Source organism: Cariama cristata, unplaced genomic scaffold, assembly GCF_000690535.1.
Source record: "Cariama cristata isolate BGI_N322 unplaced genomic scaffold, ASM69053v1 scaffold12949, whole genome shotgun sequence".
NCBI lineage: Eukaryota > Metazoa > Chordata > Aves > Cariamiformes > Cariamidae > Cariama > Cariama cristata.
Genome location: NW_009634105.1, coordinates 1 through 13,424, shown reverse-complemented (window position 1 = coordinate 13,424; position 13,424 = coordinate 1). Strand labels below are relative to the sequence as shown.

General features: G+C 40.3%; 1 protein-coding gene across 1 annotated transcript in view; it reads right to left on the bottom strand.

Annotated features, from left to right (window-relative positions):
• Nucleotides 1–12,513, bottom strand: part of KIF5C (kinesin family member 5C) — a gene marked incomplete at its 5' end in the record, with an annotated part of 35,742 nt that extends 23,229 nt beyond the window's left edge. The window contains 6 exons of the mRNA XM_009707041.1: nt 756–931; nt 4,554–4,702; nt 7,861–8,009; nt 8,351–8,455; nt 10,284–10,408; nt 12,426–12,513. Of these exons, the coding sequence (XP_009705343.1) occupies nt 756–931; nt 4,554–4,702; nt 7,861–8,009; nt 8,351–8,455; nt 10,284–10,408; nt 12,426–12,513 (792 nt within the window). The remainder of the gene's footprint in view (nt 1–755; nt 932–4,553; nt 4,703–7,860; nt 8,010–8,350; nt 8,456–10,283; nt 10,409–12,425) is intronic.
• Between the last annotated feature and the right edge of the window lie 911 nt (nt 12,514–13,424).

Sequence of the window (13,424 nt, the reverse complement as noted above, 5' to 3'; positions counted from 1 at the left end):
GAGTGGGCTTTTTTCCGATATTTTCCTGCTAATTATAATTGAAAGTTAAAATCAAGTTTTGATTAACGATTAAAACTACCCTGAAAACTTTTCCTAGGTAGCCTTTTATCCTGTTCCCATCCATAATAGTCAATGGTTTTAGTATCCCTCCCCCCCCTCACACTTCTTTTCTTCACACAAGCCAAAGCTATTAATGGCAAGGGCTCAGTAAATGTATTGCTGATTGCTTTAAGTGCCAATGATGTATTTCAAGCTGTGCAAACAAATAAGCAAGCCACAGCCACCTGCACTCCAGGCAGTGTTCACAGCTAGAACAACACGAACAAGAGACCCAAGGGATGGTTATATATTTTCCTTAAAATTCTAATAGACAATAAATATATTAAAAATATTAAGATACAGTCTCCCTTTTTTTCCTTTCTCCTGTGACTCCAAGATGACGTTATGGTTTGCTGAGCGATTTTACAAAAATCACTGAAGAAAAGGAGTGCTGAAAATCCTGTACAAAGCCCTTGAAATTAAAGGCAAACTTGGCTCTGATTTCTTGGAGAATGCCTCCAAACACTGTCCGCAGAGGGAACAGAGGCAGTTAGCTGACATGACAGGACAAGATCTGGTTTTATGCAATGATAGTGTTTTGAACTTTGGGACATTCTCCAGTTCATGGTGCTCAAGAAATACAGAGAGATACCCACTCATTTTGGCTTAGTTTTCCATTTACACCCAGCAAACGGAGTCAAACCAAATGTTCACACCTTATCATCCAGTTGTCTGTAGAGACTGGCAATCTCCTCATCGTATTTCTGCTTCTCCTCTGTCGAGATGCTGGCAACAACCGGCGTGATGTTGTCAATAATCGGGGTGTTATCACAAGGCTCCAGGTTCTTCTGGTCCTTTGAGCTGATCTGTTCATCTTCAGGCACAGCTTCTCCTGCAGGCACACAATCCATGGTCATTAGAATCCAAGAGAGAGAGTCGCCCAAAACCACGGACATCCTAGGATGGTCCTTCACATTTGCTGAGAGGGACTCAGCCAAGCAAAGAAGGGCCGTATCCTGCTGTGCAAGGCAGGCACCTGCCATGCACACAAGTGACAGGCAAAAGTAGGTGTGGAAAGATGGCCATCCTCGTTAAGAAGATGACCTCCAACAGTTAGAAACACAAACACGCAAAATGCAGCAACAGTTTGAATGGCTGCCATTAAAAGCGCTGAACTCCCAGCTCCCCTTTCACTCATGTCCTCTAGAGATGGGATTAGCTCCATGGATTAACAGAAGTGTCAATAAGGAGGGGAAAAAAAAATAATCTGACTTTCAGCCTAAAGCCTCCTGGTGATTAAATGACTCTTCCTCTCCAGATTTCCAACTGCCTTCTCAACCCTCCCTCCTCCATAATGAACTGCTAGAGCGTCAGGACGACAAGCAAGACACTTTAAAACAATATTCACCTTCTGTCTCGCCACATCTAAAATTAAAGCGCATACACCAATTTTCAGATGTTCCCTATGCATACCAGATGGGATGTTCTCCCTGCACATCTTCTTTCAAAATCACTTTCTTTGAGGAATATTGTCTTCGGTAACGTCGGTGCATTGCAATTATGAGCCTGCTGCAGTTCAGTGAAGAGGGACAGGCACAGCGCTCATGCCAGAAACTGAATCTACTCTCATTAGAGTCTGCAAGGCGCTGAATGCTGCATGCCTTGCTCAAGGTGCAGGAAGGCTACATCCAACCCTTCTGCTCAAACAGGTTTTTTTCCTTTTCTATGAAAAGTTACAATATTTTAGTCCCATAAGGCTTTACTAGCCATTCCTCTTGCCAAAGTAGCGTAGGCACTATTTATCTTACTGGCAGGGAAACAGGTAAACAGGATAAATATATCAAAAAAGAAAAAGGTAGGCTAATTCAGGCCTCAAAGCAAAACCAAACAGGGCCTGAAAGAGCATGACAAACTAATGGAGAAGATAATTTTTTCAAGCTTCAAGTGTCAAAAAGAGTAATTTGAAATCAAGCACCATAACCCCTATAAAAGTACTTCACTCAAAATGCTTTTTGCCCAATTGCTAATGGCTTGGTGATATTGGTGATACGCACCTCGAATACTGCGTTGAGTTTTGGGCCCCTCACTACAAGAAGGACCTTGAGGTGCTGGAGCGAGTCCAGGGAAGGGCAACGAAGGTGGTGAAGGGTCTGGAGCACAAGTCTGATGGGGAGCGGCTGAGGGAGCTGGGGGGGTTTGGTCTGGAGAAGAGGAGGCCAAGGGGAGACCTGATCGCTCTCTACAACGACCTGACAGGAGGGTGTAGCCAGGTGGGGGTCGGTCTCTTCTCCCCGGTAACCAGTGATAGGACAAGAGGAAATGGCCTCAAGTTGCACCAGGGGAGGTTCAGGCTGGACATTAGGAAGAACTTCTTCACTGTTAGAGTCGTTAGGCACTGGAACGGGCTCCCCAGGGAGGTGGTGGAGTCACCATCCCTGGAGGTGTTCAGAAAACGTCTAGATGTGGCGCTTCAAGACATGGTTTAGTGGGGGCATGGTGGCATCAGGTATACGGTTGTACTTGAGGATCTTTGAGATCCCTTCTAACCATAATGATTCTATGATTTTATATAAATAATGAGAAAAATGTAAATTGACTTTTTGTTGTTGCATTTCACTGGAGCAGACTAGGAAAGGTGGGCTTGGTCAGACCGTGGGACCTTGTACACATGGCAACACTCCTCTGGCTGCGGAGAATCCATCAGGAGCCTCCCAAAATGAACCTTTAGATTTTCCTTCATTGGATGAGAACAACCTCCTGCCTGTAAAACACAGACCAAATTGTGCACTTGGATACAAGGCTGCTGAAAACCTGCTTCAGTGAGAACTGGGCACACCCATTTTCTGCTACAATTTTATTTGGTATATTATTTTCTAAATGTATGGAACAAGCTATACCAATGGAGTATCTCACATTTCAGATGCAAGATGCAATTTCTGTAACACATTCACTTGTAAAGAGCCTCCTTTGGCAGAATATCCTTCCAAATGATGCTATTGCAGAAGGTCAGACAGGAAATCAATAGTATTTTGAATGCATTGAATGTATTGCTGGGTAACGCCAATGAGAAAAGCAGGACAGACGGAGGGGGTGAGGAGGTGTGGGTATTTAGACAGAACAATAGAGATGGCATGTCATAAGGTTTGTTTACATGGCGTAGGATCTATACAGGGTTTTTGGGGGGAAAAAAAAAAAAGTGTTTCTAGAACGGGAAGGAAATTAAAGTCGTCACATTTAGCAAACACAGAATGAAACACACAGAACACAAGCGGGTTGTAAATCCCCAGCACTCCTCAACACCGACAGCAGACCGCCCGTCTCCATAGCAATTGCTCTATGCTGATAAGGGAAATATTCCCCGTGCTGAAGTCTCCAGAGAAAGACAGGGAGCACAATCATTAGGTAAGGATCTCATCTGAAAGGCAAGTAAACAGCATAGGGAGCTGAGAGAAGGAAGCAATTTTTTGCACCCGTCAAGGTCAGGTATTATCTTTTAAGTAGTGATTTCACGCAGGATGTTCAAAACCAGACTTGACTGTGCAAAACAAATTGTGACTAAGAATTAAATCACAGATTCGTTCTCGCTTTAGATACTTCATGTTTGCGAGAGTTACACACTATTGAACTGTGAGACACATTAAAACGTAGGCCCCAGATGACAAGCAATTTAGAAAATAAAAATGACTCCAAAGCAGCAGCATTTTACTGTTGGGTTTTCAGGGTTCAAGGGGGATGCAGGGTTGGTTTCTTTGGGTTGGGGAGTTATTTGTTGGTTTGGAGTTTGGGGGTTGATTTATTATTTTTTAATACATAGAATAAATAATTAAAAGTAAGGATGGTTTGCTAAAACTATTTGTCAATGGTCCAGATTAAATAAAAATTCTTTAATTTGTATGTATGCGTAAAAATATTCTTCCTCCTCTACCATCCTACACTTGATCTTACAACCCACCCTGAACGGCAATTCCCTATGTTTCTAAACAGAAAATTGGCTGTTCTCAACATAAATTTCAGTTGGGAGCCACAGGAGGAGACAAGTGGTTTCTTCTAATCAGATGACGCTCTTAATCATTGTACTAAAGGACTAATTATTCTAATGTTAAACTCAATTATAAAAAAAACCCCTAGATCTAGTTACTTTAAAGAGCAATGGAACCGACTCCCATGCTGGAGGAGCAAAATTCTTTCAAAAATAAAAAAGTAAACATAATGACATTTTACCTTTTCTTTATTAATATGACTAACATTATTAAAAATTATTGATGCCTTCCTGTATTCTCTACATCTGATATAACGCTAGTTTTGGCATTTAAAATGGTACCTTCAGTAAATGGCTGGTGCTGGTTTCCCTGGTTTTTGCTTCTTCACCTTTCAGTTATTATTATGTGGCGTGAGCTACAGCTCTGACTGGTGAGCTTAGAATTAGTACGACTCCTGTGATTTAAGGCAAGATTTAAACATATGTAACTTAAAAAGACAAAGACGTGTAGCCATTCCCATTTTGTGGTACGTACCGTTTCTCCACCTGTTCAGTTCCAGCTCTAAATGCTGGATAACATTCTTTAGACTCTTGTTTTTGTCCTTCTCCTTCTCGTACTTTTTCTTCCACTCCTCCGCGGTCAGCTCCAGATTCACAGAGACCGTGTTCTTAATCGTCTTAGCTCTGCGCAACAAAACCAGGTGTCGGTTGATCTGCAACTTTTATCTCAATACAACAGTAACGATTCAGAAATTTCTCCGTAACACAAAGGGAAACTGCTAAACACTTGCAACTTATTTTCTAAAGTGCAATGCCACAATTCCATTTTCTCTCAAACCCTCAGTACCATTACTATCTGGAAGCCTCAACAGAAATTCTTCCATATCAAACTCCAGCAGCCAGTGACCTGGAAGGGGCATGGATCTGCCTCTTCAGATCTCTCCAAAAAGAGAAGCTCTGGAAACTGTTCATAGATTAAGAACAAAACCAAGTCCTCGTTATTGCTCTGCTACGTAAGCTGTCACCTCGCAGCTCCTCCTGGCCTGAGACCCACCCTAGAGTACCCCACACCAGTGTCTGACCACGTGCTCTCCCCATCCCTTAAAAACTCGACCAACAAAGCTCAGCCGTCTTCCAAGCATCACAGCATGAAGGATGTCAACACAGTGAAGCAGAGATATGGAAACTTAACCTTTCTTGAAAGCCAAACAGTGCTTTCAAATACATTTTTGGGGAGTGGAAGGAAGGGAAGGAGGAGACCCGGCGGTCACCACCAGGTAACTGGGTTACTGCTGGGCTGAGGAAGGCTGTCAGTGGGAAGGGAGCCTGAACTCGTGCCTGTGCCATTGTAGGAGGGCTCATGAGTTACTGCCTCTCTAGGCAAAAACATCACAAAATTTAAACCCTTTTAACAACAACCACCACCGTTTTATTACTGTGAAAGCGCTTAGCTCCAACTCAACCTAAACAATTGCACTAGAAAATGCAAAGCAAGCAGAAAAAAAATGCACAGCACCTACTCTAGCAAATCCCCATTTAAAAAGAAAAACCAAACAAATCAGTATGAATTAAGAAAGCTTCAGATCTCTGCCCTTCACTGCTCAGACACTAAGTCCCTCCAAATTACTCCAGTGTTATTGAGTAAAATAGAGGCTAAGAAAAGGAGTAACAGACAAACCTCCTAACAGTTTGTAAAGTGTAGGCTGAAATGCCAGTGCAAGAAACTACGCCTGGGAAAGGGCTATAGATGCATCGGCCAACTCTCCTTTGGGGCGAGCACATGATCTTAATTATTTTCTTCACAGCTCCGCTTATGCATTCTAAAGTGTCCTTTAAATGCCGCCAATCACTAAAAATCCTGCAAGTTTGTTTTGTTAGCAAGAAAACACTCCCATAGCTGTGCCTCATACTCCAAACCACGCTCCAGTGATTCGCACTATGTGGCAAGCAGGAGTTTTATTACCTTAGAAATATTTTTAAATAACCCTGTACTTTTAAAATACTGCCTAATGGTTAGCTTTTACATATTGTCTCTGCCAAAAGCATGGCTCAAGTTTCCACTTCTTTAACTGTACTGTGGAAAAAAAATGCCACACCATAAAGTCTATCAACCGCATTACCCTAATGATGGATGAAGTACTTACAGGCAACTAAAATTAAAGACTATAAAAACACAAGAAAAGATGAAGCAGAAAGAGAAGAAATCAACTCACTACTAACAGAGGAGCACACGCACATGTTGATTACTACAAGTGGGCCTGTGAAGATGAATTTTACTCCTGACACTTATTTTAATGGTGATATAATTCTTTTTTGCTAGGAAAAAAGGAGGAACCAGTAATCGCTCATGACTCATATACCTTCCCTTTAATGTTATTCAGATCCTTAATACTGTCACATCAGAAAAATGAAACACCACAACCAAAGAGCCTGTAAAAGAAACCACTTTCTGTAGACAGCAATATTCCTATCCAAAATGCTGACAAATAATACTGCGTATGTACAGTATGTGTGCTGCTCCGCAGGTCTAGTGCATGGCCAGTCCTCCTACTTGTATTTCCTTTCTTACAACTGAATGTTCTCCATGAGGAACTCCTATTTCAGCCCAATTCTATAGCTTTTAAGCAAAGAAAAACCCCACAATAAACCCCAACCAAGCACCCTCACAAAGTATTTAGTCATTTTCCCATTTTTTTCAGGTGACATCCCAGTCCTTCAATAAAGAACATCTTAAAAATGTTCCGCTTCCTAGAGAAGTGTTAGGCATGTCACATCACCCCAAGATCTGCTAGCCAGGATGTGTAGAGTCGGTTTGAAAATCGTTTTGCCTCAAACAGAAAGGCAAGTTTTCCTGATTACTGAAAAGAGAAATGTAAACTGAAATAACATGGAAACTGGACTCCCTCTGCACACACTTCCTCAAGTATCCAAGCATACAATTTCCCAGAGATTCTGGAGCACTGTTCGGGCATTACAGAGTGAAAGCGACCTCCTTTTAATCCAGATCAAAAAACAAAAAAAAAATTTAAAAAAGCTACACTACCTTTTAATCCCCTTAATCTGAATAATATATTCTATTTCAAACAATCAGAACGTGCTAGTATTTTTTTCTTCCTCAATTACAACAAAAGCAGTAATTACATAATGAACCTGACCTATTTTTGCAAACTTTCCAAATGTATTTCATACGGCTATTGCCAATGAACACATACGGAAGATAAATTTTCTTTCTGAATACTTCCACACTTATTTTATAGTTGCTTGTTTCTAAGGACTTGTCCCTAAACCGTTAAGATCCTTCAAACATAAAAATGTCCATGAGCTACCATGGTAATCTGTCAAAGTTGCCAATATTACATGAAGTCCCCATTCTTCATTTTTCTTAATGGTTAAAACATATTTTTCACAACGGTAACAATAGTCCCTGACATGCCATTCAAGGAGAAGACACACCTTAAAAGCACTAAGAGCAGCATCAGATAAAGTAAAACTGAACATTTTCTGCTGAGTTAGCCAACAGAAAACTGCCCAATACCATTATCTTCCCCATAATTTCAAAGAACTACAATAACGCTTTGTACCTTCTGCAGGAAAAATTACCAGAGCTTCTAAGTAGTGCAGCTGCTGGCCAACATTAACATTTATTTTTCTGGTACCCCAGGGAATGAAGAGACAGTTTTCTCAACTGCTTCAACACTATTTTTGAACAACTCCAGAAACCATAACCTCCCTATTTTAAAATGCCTACTCATTTCGCTCCTCTTGGCACGGCTGGCTCGGAACATGTGGAAGAGCCCGAGTAAGTGCCATTGTCATCCAGTCTAACGCTGAGTAGGACTCACCGCTGCCCGAACATCAGGGTTGACTTTGTTTCTGCTTCATTGAACACAGAAGGAGAACAGCATATAACGATGGTGGTTCTGCAGTTCCCACCAAGGGAATCCTGAAGTATTCGGGTCATTTTGCTGTCTCGGTATGGAACATGGGTTTTCTAATCAAAATATAAGTAAGAGACAAGAACAATTTTTTTAAATCATGATAGCGTAATGAGAGAGAACATGAGTCGACAATGACAGGTTTAATGGATTTGAAGCACACAATCCTGAAGAGTAATTGTTTTGATTGTGCTAAGATTGGATAACCACTCAAGTGAACTCACTGAAAATTAGTTTCTTATCTTTAGTAGAATAGCAAATATGTCACTGGTTTGCTGTTGGAAAGCCAATATATTCTTCGTTCCGAACTGAAATGTTAGCTTATTTTTTATGTGCATGGCAAAGAAACAGATAAATAAAAAGCCATTCTTCAACAACACAAAACAGGATTACTTACAGTTCCTTCTGCCAAGGCAGATATCACATTGCCTAAAGCAGACAAAGACTTATTGATATTTTTAGCTTCATCAAGAACAGCCCCCTCTGCTCCAGTTTTGCTGACCTACCAAAGAGAGCAGGCAACAGTCAGGCTCAGCTACCAGCAAGCGTCTGTACAAATACAGCTTCAATGCAGATAGTGCAACAGTTAAAGATGCTCTTGGAAAAAAAACAAAGCAAACTTATCCTCAGCATGAAGAAGGAGAATTTTTATACGCGCTTTTTTGTTAGTGGAAGCCTTCCACTCTTCTTCCAGTGTAAGAGCATGACCTTACTCTGTTAAGGGAAAAGCTGGTAAGTCTGTGCTCGCCCGAGGACACTTGAGGACCACTTCCAAGACCATGCTGTCCACACAGGTAGGGAACACCACAGGTGTATTCTCAGGGCACACTCAGTGGCACAGCATATGCCACCAAATGAGTATCTTGACTTTGTATTTTGCTTGCACGGACCAAGAATAACAGGACAGAAAACGTGTGATCTCACTCATCCTGCATGCAAAGTTTATTGGTCCACAAACTGGACGCCAAGGTGGTCCAGTCGAGAAGCTTGGTGGCCTGGGACCAGCGTTTCTGTAGACAGCAATACACTTCTATAGTCTTTTCTCTCTCTTTTTTTTGTGGGAAAGGGCACAAAAATGTAGGATAAAGCCATATATTTTTCTCCACATTAAAACTACAGTATCTGTACTTTCCTCTAAAAACACCACGTGACATAAAAGGAAACATAAATCTATCTTTTAAGATGACAATCTGCCAAGGAAACCCTTATTTCAGGTTTTCTGTACAATGTCCAAACATAAGGCACCACAAAAGTGTAGTTTTCAGAGCAGAGTAGAGCCTGACTAGACACTCATTTTCTAAACACCACTAAGAGTTTTTAATTTAACATTTAGTATTATATGCAATAATAGAAATTAACATGTTTAATTATGTTGACAAATGGCTTTCGTATCATTATCGATGGGTTACCAACTAGTGTGTCCCAATGAGCAACCTGAAAGTTGCACAACCTATCAAAATCTTTTATTTTACTTCTCATTTTCAGAAAGAAATAGACATCTACCACCACCAGTGAAAGACCTCGCTTCATCACGACTAATTATTTTGACATGTGCAGTAGTTACCCAGGATCCAGCTTGAAGAAAGAATTCCATAGCACTGTGGAAGAGCCGGCCCAGCCTTAAATGGTCACACATTGCAAACTGTCGGGGCTTATAATTTATTTATTTCCTTTACATTAAAAAATTTTGAACACTCCAGAAGATGTCAGAATGACAACTGGGAAACAAGACATTTTTGCACTGCAGTACTGTTCTAGACCATTACTCTTTTGGTAAACAGATACAAGTTCTTTTCTGGACAGTATTTTTCTATATTGGAAAGCAGAAATAGTCACCACAATCAAGACAGTCATTCAGAGAGCTTCAAATAAACTTCAGCTGTATAACTGCATTAACTGCCGTTATTTCATCTACCTAATATGTGAAATAACTACAGAAAAGCTAGAAATGGGACATGTCTGAATATATGCAAATTAAAATAGCTGTCTAATATGACAAATTACATAAAAACTACATTACTTTCTTCAAATATCCATAAACAAATGTGAAGTTATATAAAAGTTCACTGGTTCGATTTACTCCATAATAAATGAAGATACATTGCAGATTTTGGCAGTTTGCATTTCATACCAATAATTCTGATCTGCTCCTTTCTCCATCCCACATATAAAAAAAAAAAGAAAAAAAAAAGGAAAAAAAAAGATTGCCGTACTAACAATAACCTAAGATAAGACTTCCGTAAAAATTAGCTTAGTTTGCACTGACACACATCATCAGTTTCGTGGTCCTGTGAGGATCATTCGGCGGTTTAGGAAAAAGGGGAGATTACCTTCTCACTTCCAGCCAAGTCTACCAGGTAAAGCTTTCCACTGAGTTTCTTCTCAGTTTCCACATTCTCTTGTTTAATATTAATGAGGAAGATACTGTGGCTCCTAGAGCTGTGTTCATTCATATCTGCAATCACATTTGAAAGGTTTTGTTTAAACGACTTTAAAAACTGACAAGAAATTATATCTCATCAGAGCTAGCCTATGGCAAGCAAATTCAAAAGGACGAGGCTATTCACTGGAGAGCCCGGACCACTGTACTGACAGCAGCGTCTATGCCAAGAGCTGCAAATAAAGCCCACAGACTAGAGAATGAGCTCCTCCTTTTTTCCAACGTGACCAGATTAAATAAATTCATGATAAATGACAGCCTTGGGAAAAAAGCTTTTTTTTTTTCTCTTCTCTTCTTCCATTTTTGAAAAATTTTTTATTCCCCCGAAGCAATAAAATTTGACCAGAAATTGTAAAAAAATAACAACAACAAAAAAATCATAGCATAAGAATAAAATAACATTTCACAGATACAGTAAGAAATAAAGGTTCTGTCCTTTTATGCTTCTCCATGACTATAGACAGCTCACACATAAAACTGCTGTGAAATAACATACACTAGTTAAACACAGAACTACAATGAGGATGTATGTTCAGCATCCTGGACAGATTTTGAGCTGAGCAAGAGAATTTAAAGACTAGTAATAACAATTGCAATAAAAGGAAGTAAGGCAGGTCTCTGCAATTGTGTGAGGATATCTCCCAACGTTTAGCAAAAGTTTTCATCAAAACCACTATTTAAATTCAAATTTCAGAGTGATCTTTACTGGTTACGTAGTTAAAAATCCTCCTTCACCGAGACCACAGGTAAAACACAAGCAGTTTCAGTTCCAGCTTCCACTTACTGTAAGTTTGATTGTAACTATGTTATGCTTGAAGTTTCATAAAGTAGCAAAAAGAAAATATTAAGAATCAGTAAACCACTTTCTCATCTGTTTTTTCTATTTCCTCTGTTACCATAAACACCACTGCCACCTTTCCCCCATTCCCATTCACAGCAATGTTTCTGTTTAACTGAAATCCCTTTTTCTCCTCCCATCTCCAAACTCAGTTGTTTTCAATAACACTTCCAAATTTGCTCCTTGCCATTTCAGTCTAAGGAAAATTCGTTCTCTGTCAACTTTTGTCAGAACTTTTCTGTATGCACCAAATGCAACAGGTAGTAGCACAGAAAAAGGTGTATTTGGATATTTTTTGTTAAAGAGAATAGCAGAAACAACGGGAGGAAACGTTACTCAGAAAGAGGACACATTTCTATTAGTATGATGAGAAAGGCATAGGAAAGCTAAAGCAATGTAGTATTTAACAAAGCAAGAAGGCAGAGACATGGAAGAGAAAGAAGTTACCCAGTGCATCATAAAAAATAAAATTAAATTTAAAAAAAAACAACAAAAACACCCACACCCAAAAACTCACCCCACCACCAAGATTTGAGTTACAAGCTGAGGTTCTGCCAAGCTCACTGCTTGGATCAAAGACATTTTACAGAATAAATTGGGAAACAGGCCAAAGATACCTGCCCTTTTTATCACCGCAATGCTAGTAGGCTACATCCAACACAATGTCAACAAACTTGGCACAGGCTGAAGTGATTATTATTTTTTTTTAACTCAGGATGATTTGGTTGCTTTGCCAATCCAAGCCATTGCTTCACTGGGATAACTTGCAAAAGAGAAACATGCAGAGCCTGGTAACTGCTCTGCAGTCTTTGCCTGCCATTTGGCCAGTGAATTGCTCCGAGTTCTTGACTTGTAGCACAAAGAATGTACATACATAATTTCAGTTCTACATAATTTCAAAATATCTATGTTATGTGCAATAATAAATATTTTGATGTTTTATATAACAATACTATGTAATGCCATATATTAAATTCATGAGTTCTCAACACTGAAACAGTCAATAAATGTTTCTGCATGCAGTGAAGCAGTAAAAAAAGTATACTATTAATTTTTAAATGTTACAATTTGTGCATCATTACATAGTTCACAAAAGTAACTCAAAGTACTTTGTGAACAGGAAGAATCAATACATCGCTAAGAAGCTATAACCACCCATACTTTATAGCCAGAAAAGTTCCACAGAATGCTTACTTGTAACAGCTACATGACGGTTAGCTTTCCCTTCATCAATGACATCCAAAACTTCTTCAGGACTAGATACAAATCTTTCTGTACAACCCTAGAAATATGTAAGTTGAAAACAGAAAAGTTTAGGAAGTGTCTTACTACTCCAAATGCCATCAGGAAGAATGTTTAGCACTGATCAACAAAGTAATTAGAAGAACCATCAACATCCAACATGATTATTAGCGAGGCAATGGACCAAAACATGCCTATATATATGACTGTCAGGAGGAGTCCACGGGATAACTTGAGAGACAATTTTCTTTCACAAGATTAAAGACTATCAAATCCAAACATGCAGCAGAAAAAAAGGGAAAAAAGGAAGACCTAGGGAACTACAGGCCAGTGAGTGTCACCTCTGTGCCCAGCAAGATCACGGAGCAGATCCTCCTGGGAACTATGCTCAGGCACGTGGAAAATAAGGAGGTGACTGATGACAACCAACATGGCTTCCCTAAGGGCAAATTGTGCCCGACAAATTTGGTGGCCTTCTACAATGGGCTTACAGCGTTGGTGGGTAAGGGAAGAGCAACTGACGTCCTCTACCTGGACTTGTGCAAAGCATTTGACGCTATCCCACACGACATGTTTATCTCTAAATTGGAGAGACAAGGATTTGATGGGTGGAGCACTCGGTGGATAAGGAATTGGCTGCACGGTTGCACTCAAAGAGTTGTGGTCAACAACTCGATGTCCACGTGGAAACCAGTGACAAGTGGTCTTCCTCATGGGGTGGTACTGGGACTGGCACTGTTCAGCATCTTTGTTGGTGACACGGGCAGTGGGATGGAGTGCACCCTCAGCAAGTTTGCCAACAACACCAAGCTGTGTGGTGCGGTCGACATGCTGGAGGGAAGGGATGCCATCCTGAGGGACCTGGACAGGCTGGAGACGTGGGCCTGTAAGAACCTCATGACCTTCAACAAGGCCTCATGAGCTTCAAGTGCAAGGTCCTGCACCTGGGTT